Source organism: Trichosurus vulpecula, chromosome 9, assembly GCF_011100635.1.
Source record: "Trichosurus vulpecula isolate mTriVul1 chromosome 9, mTriVul1.pri, whole genome shotgun sequence".
NCBI lineage: Eukaryota > Metazoa > Chordata > Mammalia > Diprotodontia > Phalangeridae > Trichosurus > Trichosurus vulpecula.
In genome coordinates, this window is record NC_050581.1 from 7330559 (window position 1) to 7348900 (window position 18342).

General features: G+C 39.2%; 2 protein-coding genes across 2 annotated transcripts; both read left to right on the forward strand.

The window, feature by feature from the left end:
• Window positions 1-4160: 4160 nt before the first annotated feature.
• Window positions 4161-5090, forward strand: LOC118831175 (olfactory receptor 13C7-like). Its single transcript, XM_036738344.1, has one exon. It carries the CDS (start codon window positions 4161-4163, stop codon window positions 5088-5090), a length of 930 nt encoding a protein of 309 aa, XP_036594239.1.
• Window positions 5091-12375: 7285 nt separating this feature from the next.
• LOC118831220 (olfactory receptor 13D1-like) lies at window positions 12376-13305 on the forward strand. The gene has a single exon (XM_036738441.1). The coding sequence runs from the start codon at window positions 12376-12378 to the stop codon at window positions 13303-13305; it is 930 nt and encodes a 309-aa protein (XP_036594336.1).
• Window positions 13306-18342: the final 5037 nt, after the last annotated feature.

Genomic DNA, 18342 nt, shown 5'->3' on the forward strand with positions numbered 1-18342 from the left:
GTGAAGTAAAGCATCAAAGTAGTACCCTATTTTTCAGATGAGGTAAACTGAGACTGAAAAGGGATGCAGTTAGTATGAGAGACAGCAGGAGGCAATAGAGAGCACAATGGATTTGGAATCAAGAAAGCCTATGCTCACATCTCCTAGACTCACCAACTAACTAACTGTGTGCGATCTTGGCAGGAACAAACCTCTCTAAACGGCATTATCTGTGAATGGAGATAATAAGAACACCAACTTCACAGGATTGTTGGGAAGATCGATGAGGTAAAGTATTTTGTAATGCTCAAAGTGTGATAGGAATGTCAGCTAGTCAAGGTACCATCAGCAGCAGTAATAGTGATGATAAGAGCAAAGCAACAGTGTCAAAGACTACTTTCTTTCTTTCCTTCTTTCTTCTCTCCTTTCTTTCTCCTTTTCTTCCTTTCTTCTTTCTTTGATTCTTACTTTCTCTCGTAGATTTCTCTCTTCCTCTTTTCCTTCCTTCCCTCTTTCCTTCTTCTCCTTCCTTCTTCTTTTCCTTATTTCTTTCCTTCTTCCTTCCCCCTTCCCTTCTTCTTTCCCTTCCTTCATTCCTCCTTCCCTTCTTACTTTCCTTTCTTGCATCTCTCCTCCCTTTCCTCTCCTTCTTTCTTCCTTCCCATCCATCCTTTACCCCTTCCCTTCTTCCTTCCCTTCTTTTCTTTCTTTCTCAGACATAAAAGAACTCCCGAAGAAAAAACTGGGGACTAGATGGACTCACAAGTTAATTCTATCAGATATTCAAACAATTAATCCCAGCATTACACAAACTGTTTGCCAAAATAGCAAAAGAATGAATCCTACCAAATATCTTATGTGACACAAGTAATATGGGGTGAAAATGCTAAGATTTGGAACTGATTGGATGTGGAGAAAATGAAGAATCCGGGGTGACTCTGAGATTACAAACCTGTATGACTAGAAAGATGGGGAAGCTCTCAACAGAAAAGTTGGGGAGAAGGGTGAGTTTGGGAGGAAAAACAGTGAGTCCTGTTATTTAATGAGACTGTCTACCACTGCTGTGGTGGTCAGGGAGGAAGGACTAGAGATGGAAGGATATAGAAATGAATAAATGAATGAGCATTTATTAAGTAGTTACCATGTGTTAGGCCCTCTGCTAAGTTATGGAAACACAAATACAAATTAGCCTGACCTCCCAAAATTTATACTCTAATACAAGAAGATAACATATAAAAGGTGAGCTAGAAGTTGTAGGATGGGGAGGATGCACACAGAAGTATGGTTTGGAAGCAAGTCACTTGGGGGGTCTGATTCTGGGAAAGAAAAGACAAAAGCTTACCAATCAGAACCCAGACTCCTAATGGCAGAGCCCCTATTCTGATGGGAGAAATGTATGGAGGTCAGCCTGAGTGTAGAAGGAACAGTTTGGAAAATGAATAAGACACAATCCCTAGTACTTATAAATAATCTAATTAGGGAAATAAGACACACATATCAAAACAAAAACAATAATTCCATTGCGCAAAACGGAATGCAGTAAGTCTCATAGCAGAAAATAGTATGTTATCATTATCGGAGGTACAGATAAAGAATGGTCTTTCAGAATTGTGGAATCCGAATGCAGATTAAGGCAAACTATTTGTTCTCTTTTTTTTTCTTTGGTTTTGTCTCTTCTCTCTCATGATTCATTCCATTGGTCAAAAATCTTCTTTGCAACTTGACTATTGTGTAAATAAATTTAATGCGAAGGTTTATGTAGAATTTGTATCAGATGGCATGCTCTCTTGGAGGGTAAGGGGGAGGGTAGGGAAGGGAAGAAAATCTGAAACTCAAGAACGTGTAAAACTAAGTGTTGTAAACTAAAAATAAAAAATCTAATTAAAAAAAAAGAATAGTCTTTCAGAACAATGACACATTACTGTTCATCAGAGGGGAGTGGGTGGGAAACCAGAGAAATGTTCATTGGGAAAACAGTATTTGAACTAAACCTTAAAGGACAAACAGGATTTAGAAGGACAACAATGAAGACAGGAGAAGAGACAGTTCAGGGACTGGGGAGAGAACATTCCAAAAGGATGGAACAGCATAAGCAAAGATTTAGATCTGGGAAGGAAGAGGTCCCAAAGTCCAGAAAAAGCAGTCCAGTCTTTTTCTTCTGAAGATTAGGACATATAAAGGTAAGTAGTCAAATGTATGCTCCTGAAGAGCAAGAACTATTTTTTTCTTTTTTATTTCAAGCATCTAGCCTAGTGCCTGGCATACAGTGTTTAATACATGCCTATTGAATTGAATCTGGTAGTAGGAGACAATGATATAAAGAAAGGTTTGGGAGGGAAGGAGAAAAATTGGGAACTCAAAATTTTACAAAAATGAAGGCTAAAATTGTCTTTACATATACTTGGGAAAATGCTATTTTAATTAATTAGTTAATGTGTGAGGTAAATAAAATGTGAAGACTTCACAAGGAAGATATATATACATTCATATATATATATATACATTCATATATATATATATATATATATATATATATATATATATACGCATATAAAGAAATGTTTAAAAATCAAGAAACAGGGAAATAGGGAAGTGGAAAAATTCTGAGGCCGTGAGGAGAGTCTGATGGCTCAGCCTCTGGGAAAGTTTACCCTGAAACTTTTTGTTCTTTCTTCTGGTTCTGGTTTAAAGATTTGCTCAGTAAGAATACGGTCACTGTGACCTGCTTTCCTTTACTGTAAAATTACTGTAAAAGAATGGAGAGGGTCTCCCCCTCCCCTTATCCTATTCTCCTTCTTTAGATTTATAGATGTCACCTCAGTTGTAATCATTAACTAAGGGAATGGAAATTGGAGTTTCTGTGCCTCGATTTCCCGGTTCTTTGTCCAGCTTTTGTGTTCAGATTGTAAGCCTGCCTCCCAGCCAATGCTGAGAAGGGTCAGAGGTGGGCGGGAATTCTCTTGTGTTAGGAATAATTATTGGTGCTTTGCCTCTTGTAATTTGCCTCCTTTCATGGTTCTGCTCTGTGCTAGCAGGGGATGCCCTATTCTCAAGAATGGAATACAATTTATTTCTATTCCCACCCTGAGATGGCTCCTTATTATAAATTAACTTTTAATTGATGAGGGTCTTTCATCCCACAAAGTTAATTAATTAAAGGAAAGGTGTGGTTTTAGGTTGAAGAAGGCGTTCAATACCTGGCTTTATTCAGAAGGCAAAGGGATATCACTAAGAGTTTATGAAGTGGGTTGGGAGTAGGGTAGAAGCAATAAATATAACTCTCAATTGTAGTTATGCCTGTGGTAAGGTAGGAAGAATAAAAACAGATATGATCGAGAGTAACATAAGCAGAATTTATAGATACTCATAAACTGAAGCCATAGCGAAAGAAGGAATAAGGCCAGCATACACAAAGTGAACACTAAGAATTCTGAGGGCATTTCAAGCCATTAACTTCACTGGTCATGTGGGAGAAGGTGAGATAAAGTACATTAACTTCTGTTTTTATTAACAAACTAAATCATGACTTTTATCTTCTCTTTATAGAGAGAAAGTTCATTTTCCTAAAGAGATAATGTGGAATTCCATCAATGGTTCTTAACATTCTGTTGCCTGCCATCCCTTAATGACAAGATGAAGAGATCCAAGATCTGAAGAATAGTGAATCTGTATTACACAATGGAAGTAAATACATGTGCAGCCAAAAGGACCTTATACATACAAAAGACACATATCTAGTTACTCATTTTCCAAAACCCAAACTATACATTCTTGCCCCCCAAATTGTTTCCATTAGCCTCAAGCATCTAGTAATATATAGCAGCTGACATCCACCAGTAATAAGCAAGCAAACTTGCACAAAGATTCAAAGCACCTAAATATTTGGCAATATGATTGGGGAAAATCACCATCTATTCTACAATTTAACTGCATTCCTAGAAGTTTTATTATTTGGGAATGAAGCACCATCACGTGAAACACAGGACTCTTCTTGCAGAATTAAATTGTAGCCTAGAACATATCCTCGAATTTCAGACAAAAATCATTTGTATAGCTTTAAATGAAGATATGAAATGAAACCAGAAGGGCCTTACCTGTTTTATACAAGGAGCAATGAGAATTTGAATTTACCCTGTGCTTCTCAAAGTAGCTAATGCTAGAAACAGAAGAGAGATAAGAGAATGAATGGGACAAATCAGACTGTTGTGCTAGAATTCTTTCTGCTGGGACTTTCTAAGCATCACAGGGTTGAGATTGTCCTCTTCGTGTTGTGCCTGGCCATATATTTGGTCATTTTACTGGGGAATTCCTCTCTCATTGTTCTGAGCATTCTGGATTCCAACCTTCACACCCCCATGTATTTCTTCCTTAGTAACCTCTCCTTCATGGACATCTTTGGTACATCCTCCTTTGTTCCCTTAATGTTGGTCAATTTCCTATCAGCCAGAAAAACCATCTCTTTCCCAGCATGTGCATTACAAATGTACCTAACTCTTGCCCTGGGAACAGCAGAGAGTGTTCTGTTGGCCATGATGGCCTATGACCGGTACGTGGCCATCTGCAATCCCTTAAGATATACAATCGTCATGAATACCAGAGTCTGTGTGCAGTTGGCAGCTGTGAGCTGGATAGTTGGGAGTGTAAATTCATTACTGCAAACGAGCCTGGCATTGAGGCTTTCCTTCTGTGGAAATAATATCATTGATCATTTCTTCTGTGAAATCCTGGCTGTCCTGAAACTGGCCTGTGTGGACATTTCCCTCAATGCTTTTGTCATGATGGTAGCACTTGTGCTGGTAACATTGACTCCAGTGCTGCTCATTTTCATCACATATGTGTTTATCCTTGGCACCATTCTGAGAGTCAACTCAGCTGAAGGAAGGAAGAAAGCCTTCTCCACCTGTTCAGCACATCTGGCCGTGGTCATCATATTCTTTGGAACAATACTCTTCATGTACTCAAAACCCAAGGCAAAAGACCCAGATTCAGACAAACTGATTGCCTTATTCTATGGTGCAGTGACTTCCATGCTAAACCCCATTATCTATAGTCTGAGGAACAAGGAGGTGAAGGCAGCAGTGAAAAAGGTGATGTTCTCTAAAAGAACATGAAGCACAAACCATTGTTCTCTATTTTATACTTCCAATATAAGAATAGAGAATACACACTTCAACATTATAATCAGTGTTGATATCCATCCCTCCATCTGTGTCCATTCCACCCCACCATGGTATCTCCCTTGTCCTGTGTTATTCATTAAATAGAATTCTTGGAATTCTTTGAGAATTCCTTTGGTATTCCTTAAGGAATTCTTTGGAATCTTGGAATTCTTTAGAAAAAGTCTTTATACAAGATAGCATTGTGAGTAGGTATCTTTAGAAATTTTATCTCCAGAACCTAATATACTAATTGATTCATGGAAGGTGCTTAGTACATGCTCACTGATGGATTCTTTTCCACATATTCCCCAAAATCCAATATAGAATATTTACACAATGGATTGATAGTTTTCCTCATATTTTTAAATATTTTGGGATAATGTGGCCATCAGACTCTCCACCTGTTCCCTTTAAACCTCAAAATTCCTGTACTTCTGCCCATGAAGGAGTTTTTCATTAGGACAAAGGCCCCTACTCCAGACAACAGGGAGTGCCTAAAAGTGATGCTCCCACTCCTCTACTTCCTTCCAAGCGCACTGGTCTTTTCTTATTTATCCATTACCATGTACTTATCCAGAAGGCCTCCCACTACTTGCTGGCTATCAATAAACTTGAAATATTTTGGACCCTAATCTATAAATCCTCAATCTGATGGAATAAAAAAGAGAATGTTTGGGGGAGGGGGTGGAGCCAAGATAGCAGCTGGAAAGCAGGGACTTGCATGAGCTCCCCACCAGGTCCCTCCAAAATCCTATGAAAAATGGCTCTGAACAAATTCTAGAACTACAGAACCCACAAAATAGCAGAGGGAAACAGGACTGCAGCCCAGGACAGCCTGGATGGTTGATGGGTGAGGTCTATTGTGCACAGAGCTGGGAGCAGAGGGGAGCAGAGCCCAGGATTGTCGGTGGCAGAACCAACCAGACCAGAAGCCAGGCAGAACAGGCCCTAGTGCCCTTAAGGAGTGGGCTATGGCAGTTACCAGACTTCTCATCCCACAAACACCAAAGACAACAGAGAAGATTAGTGGGGAAAGCTGCAGGGGACAGAGTGAAAGGAGTTCAGGGTTCAGCCACCACCCCGGGGGCATTGGGGGTGGTTCAGCTACAGAACTACAGCTGCAGTTGCTTCCGGTCCCAGGCCCTCCTGGTGGGAGGAATTAAGTGGGGGATCAGAGTGGGAGTGCAGAGCCTGCTTGAGATCAGGAGTCCGGTCTGGGTTGGTGGTTCTTGGGGAGGAGGAGTGCTGGTGTGGCAGAGCTGGCTGTATAGAAATAGCTCTGAAAACAATAACACATCCCCTCAAGCTTGGAACAAAGTACTCTTTACTCTACAAGCAGTCATACCCCAATAAAAAACTCAAGGGTCAAGTAAGTTGGCTGGGAACAAGACCAGGCAGCAAAAACGCACTCAGATTCAGTCTCAGACATTGGAATCTTTCTTTGGTGACAAAGAAGACCAAAACATACAGCCAGAAGAAGTCAACAAACTCAAAGAGCCTACATCAAAAGTCTCCAAGAAAAACATGGTCTAAGGCCATGGAAGAGCTCAAAAAGGATTAGGTAAAGCAAGTTAGAGAAGTAAAGGAAAAATTGGGAAGAGAAATGAGAATGATGTGAGAAAACCATGAAAAACAAGTCAATGACTTGCTAAAGGAGACCCAAAAAAATACTGAAAAAAATACTGAAGAAAACAAAACCTTAAAAAATAGACAAACTCAAATCGCAAAAGAGCTCCAAAAAGCCAATGAGGAGAAGAATGCCTTGAAAGACAGAACTAGCCAAATGGAAAAGGAGGTCCAAAAGACCACTGAAGAAAATACTACCTTAAATGTGAGATTGGAACAAGTGGAAGCTAGTGACGTTGTGAGAAATCAAGACATTATAAAACAGAACCAAAGGAATGAAAAAGTGGAAGACAATGTGAAATATCTCATTGGACAAACCACTGACCTGGAAAATAGATCCAGGAGAGATAATTTAAAAGTTATTGGACTACCTGAAAGCCATGATCTAAAAAAGAACCTAGATATCATCTTTCAAGAAATTATCAAGAAGAACTGCCCTGATAGTCTAGAACCAGAGGGTAAAATAGAAATTGAAAGAATCCAACGATCACATCCTCAAAAAGATGCCAAAAAGAAAACTCCTAGGAATATTGTCGCCAAATTCTGGAGCTCCCAGATCAAGGAGAAAATAGTGCAAGCAGCCAGAAAGAAACAATTTGAGTATTGTGGAAACACAATCAGAATAGCACAAGATCTAGCAGCTTCTACATTAAGGGATCAAAGGGCTTGGAATACACTATCCTGGAGGTCAATGGAGCTAGGATTAAAACAAAGAATCACCTACCCAGGAAAACTGAGTATCATGCTCCAAGGGAAAATATGGATTTTCACCAAAATAGAGGACTTTCAAGTTTTCTCAGTGAAAAAACCAGAGCTGAATAGAATATTTGACTTTCAAACACAGGAATTAAGAGAAGCATGAGAAGGTAAACAAGAAAGAGAAATCACAAGGGACTTACAAAAGTTGAACTCTTTTGTTTACATTCCTACATGGAAAGATGATGTGTATGATTCATGAGACCTCGGTATTAGGGTAGCTGAAGGGAATATACATGTGTGTATATACATATATATATATATATATGTCTGTGTGTGTACATATATGTATGTGTATATATATGTGTGTATACATATATATATATATATATATATAAAGAGGGCACAGGGTGAGTTGAATATGAAGGGATGATATCTAAAATAATAAAATCAAATTAAGGGATGAGAGAGGAATATATTGAGAGAGGGAGATAGGGAGAGATAGAATGGGGTAAATTATCTCACATAAAAGTGGCAAGAAAAAGCAGTTCCGTAGGAAGGAAAGAAGGGGCAGCTGTGGGAGAATAATTTAATCTTGCTCTCATGAGATTTGATCTGAGGAGGGAATACCATATACACTCAATTGGGTATTTTACCCCACAGGAAAGAAGGAGGAAGAAGATAAAATAGGGGGGATGATAGAAAGGAGGGCAGATAGGGGGAGGAGGTAATCAAAAACAAATACTTTCAAAAAGGGACAGGGTCAAGGGAGAAAATTCAATAAAGGGGGATAGGTTAGGAAGGAACAAAACATAGTTAGTCTTTCACAACAGGAGTATTGTGGAAGGGTTTTACATAATGATACACATGTGGCCTATGTTGAATTGCTTGCCTTCTTAGGGAGGGTGGGGGGAGGGAAAAGGGGAGAGAATTTGGAACTCAAAGTTTTAAAAACAGATGTTTAAAAACAAAAAAAATTTTTTGCTTGCAACTAGGAAATAAGATACACAGGCAATGGGGCATACAAATTTATCTTCCCTACAAGAAAGTAAGGAAAAAGGGGATGGGAGGGGAGTGGGGTGACAGAAGGGAGGGCTGACCTCGAATTCACAGTTGTATACTGTGCTTAAATACATTTTAGTCCCTGAATAATTTAGTCATGGGAGGGCCAAGAGAAAAGACTTAAGAAACACTTTCCCTAAAACCTTACAAAATCTTTTCCTGAAGGAGTAAATATAACAAAACATTTAATTAGTATCAACATACCTCCTAGAAGCAGTAACTTAGTATGAAGGAATAATTAAAATACTGGAGAAAAATAGCCCAATAAACAAGTGAGATTAATTGGGTATCTGAGACAATATTCCTAAAGTGCCAAAATGTTACTTTCTACATTCTCAGAACTCCAACTTTAAATTGTTCAGGGACTACAGAAGTCCCTAAGAGCATGAGAAGTTATAAATAAAGTAATTGTAATGGCTAATTCAAAGGAGTTTAATTTAAGGTAGGCAAAGTATGGTGAATATAATTAGGGAATTATCAGGCATCTTTATTTCATAATGATACATAATTATTTTTGGACAGGACACATTCATATAGACATTTCACACCCTTAATGACGTCTTCATTTTATTTGAATGGCCTTAAAATTGGATGCCAACCTATCCCATGGCTATGATGTATGCTAGTAATGTTGCATGAGATAGAAGTATAGTGCAGCCATGGGTCATATTCCCAGTGGTTACTAACTCTCCCTTCCCTATAGCTTTGTTCCATCATGAATTCTCCTGGTTTCTTGTGGAGCCTGTGCCTGGGAGTCCGTAAGTCATGCCAATCAGCATGGTTGCATTTTTAATCCAACTTTTAACACCCTCAGCAAACACACTCTCCTATTTTATCTCTTTAGGCAAAAACAACATGAAGAAAAGCAGCTCCTCCTGACGACTAAACGAGTTCTAGCTCTAACTTGAACATGGCAGTTACCTGTCTCTGATCCTAAGTAGCATCGAAATTCAGGTAAGAAACGCTGATTCAAGACTTTAAAAAAAAAAAAAACATTCAGTTGAAAAAAAAATCGAATCCCTTCCACAACATTCTTGAATGGGTGGTCAGCTAGCCTCCACTTTAAACCTGTGATGATGGGGAATGCTTTCCCCACAGAGGCAGTTCATCCCATTTCTGGTAGCTCTAATGATAATGACAATTATTATTAACAATCAAAGCATCAAAGTAGTACCCTATTTTTCAGATGAGGTAAACTGAGACTGAAAAGGGATGGAGTTAGTATGAGAGACAGCAGGAGGCAACAAAGAGCACAATGGATTTGGAATCAAGAAAGCCTATGCTCACATCTCCTCCTAGACTCACCAACTAACTAACTGTGTGCGATCTTGGCAGGAACCAACCTCTCTAAACGTCATTATCTGTGAATGGAGATAATAAGAACACCAACTTCACAGGATTGTTGGGAAGATCAATGAGGTAAAGTATTTTGTAATGCTCAAAGTGTGATAGGAATGTCAGCTAGTCATGGTACCATCAGCAGCAGTAATACTGACGATAAGAGCAAAGCAACAGTGTCAAAGACTACTTTCTTTCTTTCCTTCTTTCTTCTCTCCTTTCTTTCTCCTTTTCTTCCTTTCTTCTTTGATTCTTACTTTCTCTCGTAGATTTCTCTCTTCCTCTTTTCCTTCCTTCCCTCTTCCCTTCTTCTCCTTCCTTCTTCTTTTCCTTATTTCTTTCCTTCTTCCTTCCTCCTTCCCATCTTCCCTCTCTTCCTTCATTCCTCCTTTCCTTCTTCCTTTCCTTTCTTCCACCTCTCCTCCCTTTCTTCCTTCCCATCCTTCCTTTCCCCCTTCCCTTCTTCCCTCTCTTCTTTCCTTTCTTCCCCAGACATAAAAGAACTCCCAAAGAAAAAACTGGGGACTAGATGGACTCACAAGTTAATTCTATCAGATATTCAAACAATTAATCCCAGCATTACACAAACTGTTTGCAAAAATAGCAAAAGAATGAATCCTACCAAATTCCTTTTGTGACACAAATAATATGGGGGTGAAAATGCTAAGATTTGGAACTGACTGGATGTGGAGAAAATAAAGAATCCTGAGATTACAAACCCGTTTTACTAGAAAGATGGGGAAGTTCTCAACAAAAAAGTTCGGGAGAGGGGTGAGTTTGGGAGGAAAAACAGTGAGTCCTGTTATTTAATGAGACTGTCTACCACCACTGTGGTGGTCAGGGAAGAAGGACTAGAGATGGAAGGATATAGAAATGAATAAATGAATGAGCATTTATTAAGTAGTTACCATGTGTTAGGCCCTATGCTAAGTTATGGAAACACAAATACAAATTAGCCTGACCTCCCAAAATTTATACTCTAATACAAGAAGATAACATACAAAATGGGAGCTAGAAGTTGCAGGGGGGGAGGGGATGCACACAGACGTATGGTTTGGAAGCAGGTCACTTGGGTGGTCTGATTCTGGGAAAGAAAAGACAAAAGCTTACCAATCAGAACCCAGAGTCCTAATGGCAGAGCCCCTATTCTGATGGGAGAAACATAAGGAGATCAGCCTGAGTGCAGAAGGAACAGTTTAGAAAATGAATAAGACACAATCCCTGGTACTTATGAGTAATCTAATCAGGGAAATAAGACATACAAATCAAAACAAAAACAATGACTCCATTATGCAAAACCGAATGCAGTAAGTCTCATAACAGAAAATAGTATGTTATCATTATCAGAGGTACAGATAAAGACTAGTGTTTCAGAACAATGAATGGAACTCAAAATTTTATAAAAATGAATTCTAAAATTGTCTTTACATATGATTGGAAAAATGCTATTTTAAATAAATAATTAATTGATTAAAAGAAAGGTTTGGTTCTAGGTTGAAGAAGGCCTTCAATACCTGGCTTTATTCAGAAGGCAAAGGATATCACTGAGAATTTATGAAGCGGGTTGGGAGTAGAGTAGAAACAATAAACATAATTTTCAATTACAATCATGCCTATGGTAAGGTAGGAAGAATAAAAACAGATACTATCGAGAGTAATGTAAGCAGAATTTATAGATAGTCATAAACTGAGCTATAGAGAAAGAAGGAATAAGGCTAGTATACACAAAGTGCACACTAAGAATCCTGACGGCATTTCAAGCCATTAACTTCACTGGTCATGTGGGAGAAGGTGATATAAAGTATGTTAACTTCTGATTTTATTAACAAACTAAATCCTGACTTCTCTTTTCTCTTTACAGAGACAATACTCATTTTCCTAAAAAGTTAATGTGGAATTCCATCAATTGTTCTTAAGATTCTGTTGCCTGCCATCCCTTAACTGCAACGATGAGGAGATCCAAGATCTGAAGAGTAAGGAATCTGTATTACCCAATGGAAGTAAATACATGTGCAGCCAAACAGAACTTGTATATACAAAAAACCCATACGGAGTCAGTCATTCTCTAAAACCAAAACTATTCATTCTTGCCCCGCAAATTGTTTCTTCTCCCCTTCCCCTTTAGCCTCAAGTAATATATAGCAGCTGACATCCACCAGTAATAAGCAAGTAAACTTGGACAAAAATTGAAAGCACCTAAATATTTGGCAATATGATTGGGGAAAATGAGCATCTATTTTACAATTTCACTGCATTCCTAGAAGTTTTAGTATTTGGGAATAAAGCAGCATCAGGTAGTACACAGGAATCATCTTGCAGAATTAAATGGTAGCCTAGAACATATCCTGTAATTTCAGATAAAAATCATTTGTATAGCTTTAAATGAACGTGTGAAATGCAACCAGAAGGGCCATCCCTGTTTTATACAGTTACTTAACAGTGCAAGGAGCAGTGAGTATTTGAATTTACTCTGTGCTTCTCAAAGTAGCTAATGCTAGAAACAAGAGATAAGAGAATGAATGGGGCAAATCAGACCGTTGTGCTAGAATTCTTTCTGCTGGGGCTTTCTAAGCATCACAATGTTGAGATTGTCCTCTTTGTGTTGTGCCTGGTCATATATTTGGTCATTTTGCTGGGGAACTCCTCTCTCATTGTTCTGAGTATTCTGGATTCCAACCTTCACACCCCCATGTATTTCTTCCTTAGTAACCTCTCCTTCATGGACATCTTTGGTACATCCTCCTTTGTTCCCTTAATGTTGGTCAATTTCCTATCAGCCAGAAAAACCATCTCTTTCCCAGCATGTGCATTACAAATGTACCTAACTCTTGCCCTGGGAACAGCAGAGAGTGTTCTGTTGGCCATGATGGCCTATGACCGGTACGTAGCCATCTGCAATCCCTTAAGATATACAATCGTCATGAATACCAGAGTCTGTGTGCAGTTGGCAGCTGTGAGCTGGATAGTTGGGAGTGTAAATTCATTACTGCAAACGATCCTGGCATTGAGGCTTTCCTTCTGTGGAAATAATATCATTGATCATTTCTTCTGTGAAATCCTGGCTGTCCTGAAACTGGCCTGTGTGGACATTTCCCTCAATGCTTTTGTCGTGATGGTAGCAGTTACATTGGTCACATTGACTCCAGGGCTGCTCATTTTCATCTCATATGTGTTTATCCTTGGCACCATTCTGAGAGTCAACTCAACTGAAGGAAGGAAGAAAGCCTTCTCCACCTGTTCAGCACATCTGGCCGTGGTCATCATATTCTATGGCACTATCCTCTTCATGTACTTGAAACCCAAGGCAAAAGACCCAGATTCAGACAAACTGATTGCCTTATTCTATGGTGCAGTGACCTCCATGCTAAACCCCATTATCTATAGTCTGAGGAACAAGGAGGTGAAGGCAGCAGTGAAAAAGGTGATGTTCTCTAAAAGAACATGAAGCACATACCACTGTTTTTATTATAGATACTAAATATAAGAAAATTACACAGTATATATTCGGGAATCAATGACATCATTACCTAGTAGCCTTCATTTTGTTAGTCTGTGAACTCAAAAATTTGGTTTTTAAAATATTTTTACTTTGAACTCTGTGATCCTCTATTCACAGATGTAGGTCGTATATTTTCCCATAAATAGATTTGCACAATGAGCTAGAAATCTGCTTCTTGGTGTATGTGTGTATACACACATATGCATATGTATGGATGGATGTATAAAAATATATGCATATGTATGTGTGGATGTGTATTGTTCAGTCGTGTCCAACTCATCATGACCCCATTTGCGATTTTCTTGGCAAAGATAGTGGAGTGCTTTGCCATTTTGTTCTCCGGCTCATTTTACAGATGAGGAACCTGAGGCAAACAGGTTTAAGTAACTTGCCCAAGATCACACAGCTAGAAAGTATCTGAGGTCATATTGGAATTCACAGAAATTAGTCTTCCTGACTCCAGGTCTGGTGGTCTATCCACTGCCCTACCTAGCTGCTCCACATATATGAATACAGATACAGAAACAGATATAAATATAGATATAGATTGTGTGTATAGATATACACAGATACATATATATGTGTGTATATATATATATACATATATACATTTATCAGAGGTCCCACTATACCAATATGTTGCCTTTATTCTCAAGGCATCATATATTTGAAGAGTTGTGATAGAAAAGAGAAATAAGAATAGTTTTTCTTGGCCCCAGTGGGCAGAACCAAGAAGGCAGAGGTAGCCAAGACACAGACTCTCACTCAGTATAAGGAAAAATTCCCTCATTATTGGGGCTATCCAAATATTGAATAGGCTGACCTGGGAGAAAATGAATTCTTCTCTACATGCCCTTAAGCTAGATGAACACTTTCAGGGGAAGTTGTAGAGATTCTTGGTCAGGCAAAGACAAGTTAGATGACTTAGAATAATTTCTAATTTGGAGATTTTGTAGTTTTCTTATACACAGGGATGTACTAGTAAATATTTGTCAACTGGCTCAAAGAAACCATAAACACAACAAAAATTTAGGTTTAATCTATATTAGTAACTCTTTGACCATCATTTTCTTAACCCTGGACAACCAACAAAACTCCAAGTTAACCCCTCATTTGTAGTATTTTGCTTATTTCCCAGGTGTAATTCCTCACACTGAAAATGTTACTATTAACTCTTGTAAGCTGGCACAAGCTAACTCCAGCACACTCTTGCTTATACCTTACATGCCCACCTCCTCTAGTCAGACATGACCTCAGTGGTATCCTTTACACCACATTGTGCATATAAGTCATCATAGGAAATATACTTCAACTGCTTATGAACATCATACACAAGTTCCATTGACCTTTGGGCCATTTATAACTTTATTCTTCCAAGAGCGTGGCACTCCAAGAATTGCATTGGGTCAACACCACTAACCGATATGTTTGCATTTGAGCATCAAGTGCTTAAAGATAAATATCAGAACTGTCTGCAAAGATGTTTAAAATAAAGGCAGGAGATGATAGGTGCCTTATTCTTTCCATGTGAAAAATGGTTAAAACTGCGCCCACCAGCAGGTTTTATATTCATATCCCAGCACTTTTGCCACCAGTGGGTCGCTTCTGTAATTCTATAATTTAAGGCCATCTGCTCCAGACAAATGGAGAATCACAGAATCATAGAAACTGAGGGCTGGAAAAAGGCCTCAGGAAGTAGTCTTATAATCCAAAGCTTATCTGTAAGAAATTCCCACAAAAACATCCTGTACCTGAGAAATAGTAGTCATCTACAATATGTTTTTGAGAGAATTTCTTTCAGATAAGCTTTGGATTATAAGACTACTTCCTGAGGCCTTTTCAAAAACATACTACACCTGAGAAGAAGGTATTCCACCTAGGGGCCGCTAGGGGGCACAGCAGATAGAGTGTCAGGAAGATCCATCTTCCCGAGTTCAAATCTGGCCTTACACACGTACTAGCTGTGTGACCCTGACTGTTTGCCTCTGTTTCCTCATCTGTAAAATGAGTTGGAGAAGGCAATGGCAAACCACTCAAGTGTCTTTGCCAAGAAAACCTCAGATGGGGTCACAAAGAGTCTGGCACAACTCAACAACAGTCAGCCTCTTCTCAAAGACCTACAAGGAGTTAACTCGAGTCAATTCACTCTTGAGTTAATCCATTCCACTTTCATACATCTAATTAATTCTTGAAAGGGGTGCACACCCCACCACAACCACCCTGCCTCTCTTCACAGCCTGGCCCCAGACTATCCTTCCACCCTCCATGAACATGACTCCTCTCCTGCACTTTGCAATTCAGCTAACTGATCTTCTCTCTTTTCCTCACATACAATGCTCTGTCCCCAAACCTTTGCTCTGGCAGTTGTACACAACTGAAATGAATGCCTTCATTATTTCCACCTCAGAGTCCCTTTCTTCTTTTAAGAGGCAGCCCAAGGGCCAACCTCTACATGAATCCTTACCTGATTCCTCCCAACTACTAGGGCCTTCCTTCCCAAAATATCTGATTTTTCACTACTTTGTATATACTTGCATTTACACACTTTATATTTGTCCTTTAGGTATTTATATATGCGTTTGTTTTGGATGTTTGCTCACCCCATTTGGATGCTTGCTTCGCAAATAGATACTCTTCTATTAACAAAGGCATTTAACAAATGTTTTTAATTGATTGAGTCCTCCTGATGGTCTGTCTGTTAATGTAAGTCCCACGGGGCTCACCTGTCATTGTATACTAATGGCCTTGAAGCACTTGGGACATTGCTATTTGGTAGTAAAAGAGGTGTCTGTGGAAAGAAAACATGTTAAAAGAGGTCTTCTTTATTTCCAGTTTCTGCAGTATTATTTCTATCACCACCACCACCACCATCACTACCACCACCACCACCACCACCACCACCACCACCACCACCCCAGTGTTTGATTTCCAACAACCCAGACCAAATGAATAATTTTAAATTATGCAAGAAGGGAAAATACTCTCCATAGGGTCACAGGAACTATTTTAAAGAATAAAAGTATCAAGCATTCTCCTATAAATCTACACCTCAGAAGATCTCCCTATACCACTGACTACTCTAGGAAAACGTCAACTCTTGGTCAGTCCTTCAGTCTCCCATTTAAAGATCACTCTATTATCCCATGTGGTACAGTGGAAAGAGTTACTGAACTTAGAATCCCAGCCCAAAATTCAGATCTATTTACTACCTATGTGACCTTGGAGAAGCCACTCAACATTTGTGGGCCCCAGGTTTTTGATCTGCATAAGGAATGTGCTGGACTAGATGGCCTTTAAAGTACCTTTCAGTTTTATCCATGATTCTATACGATACTATTTTGATATGTGTGATCTGAGTCTTTCTGATCCTCAGTGGCCCCATCTAGAGTAATGAGATATTTCTTAGGAATATACTCATATACTATAAGGTGCTTACAAAATCCAGAAAGCGTTTGTTATCATTTCATCTTACTCATATAGATGAATGGGTTACATACCATTAGAAATTAGTAAAAATGAAGAATTAAGTTCATAGTGTTGCAAGACACATGCTCACCATTGATGGATATGAAAAATCTGGAATGGTGAGCCAGCTTACATGAGACCATGTCACATAAGGCCCGGTGGAAAGAAGAACCTTTAACTTGAAGAAGAAAATGCTTAAGAAGGACAGAATAGCTATTAAATCTTTGAAGAACAGCCATCGTAAAATGGCATTAGGCTCATTCTGATTGTCCTGTAGGCTCAATATAAGGAAAAGCTTCCCAATAATTAGTGCTATCCAAAAAAAATTAAAGGACTATTTTTGAAGGTAATGAGTTTTCCCTCATTGGAGGTCTTCAAGTGGAAACTGGATGATCACTTTTCAGTATTGTTAAAGGGGTAATTTCTCTTGAGCTCCTTGGAGTTCTGAGATTTGAGGATCCCATGAAAACCCAACAAAAGGTCTCCACCTTCAGCTTTACAACATAACAAACAAGCAGAGCAGGGATGTCCACATGGATGATGAGTTTGATGCATGCATTGTCAGAGTTAGCAAAGCATTTGGGAGGCTCCAAAAGAAAGTGGAGGAGAGAAGAGGTATTAATGAGGTTTGACGCAGCCATTATGCTGACTCCTTTGTGTATGCCTGTGAAATCTGGACAATCTACCAGCACCATGCCAGAAAATTCAACCACTTCTATTTGGATTATCTTGGGAAGATTCTGAAGATCACCTGGGAAGATAAAATACCAGTCACTGAGGTCCTCTCTAGAGCTGAACTGCCAAGCCTTCCAACTCTACTATAGACAGTGCAATTCTGATGGGCTAGCCATCTACCCCAAATGCCAAACACACATTTACCTAAAAGACTATTTTGTGAGGAGCTCACACAAGGCAAGAGCTCACACAGAGGTCAGAAGAAGCAGTACAAGGACACTCTGAAGACCTCTCTGAAAAACTTTGATATCAGTTGTGAGACATGGGAGACACTGGGCACAGGACCGCCCAGCATGGCATGCCTGCATCAAAGAAGGCACTGTGCTCTACAAGCAAAGCAGAATCACAGTATCACAAAGGAAATATGAGACGTGCAAATCTAGAGACATCTCCATCCCAAACGTTCAAATGGACTATCTGTTTGTGCCCAACCTATGGTAGAGCCTTGTGAGCTCCTATTGGACTGATCAGCCATAATCGAACACACTGTCCCTTGACCTCAACATCATGATGTCATTGGTCTTCTTTGTGTCAGAAGGGTGAACAATGACAATACATGCAAACAATAACTCTAACTGACTGTGGAAGGACTTCCAGGTAGAGGACCTAATTAAGTGAAAAGGCAAAATTAATTGGTAAATGACTAGAAAGATGATGGTATCTTCAACAAAAACAGGGTTTTACTCCAACAGATCTTTCATCTCATTGATGTGATTACTCCCTCCCATGATCGAGATTACAACTCATTCCACCCTGCCTGTATTGCATGACTCTTGCCCTTGG

Bases quoted from the DNA above. Each gene is read 5' to 3' on its own strand.
- LOC118831175 (XM_036738344.1), top strand. From the start codon at position 4,161: ATGAATGGGACAAATCAGACTGTTGTGCTAGAATTCTTTCTGCTGGGA.
- LOC118831220 (XM_036738441.1), top strand. From the start codon at position 12,376: ATGAATGGGGCAAATCAGACCGTTGTGCTAGAATTCTTTCTGCTGGGG.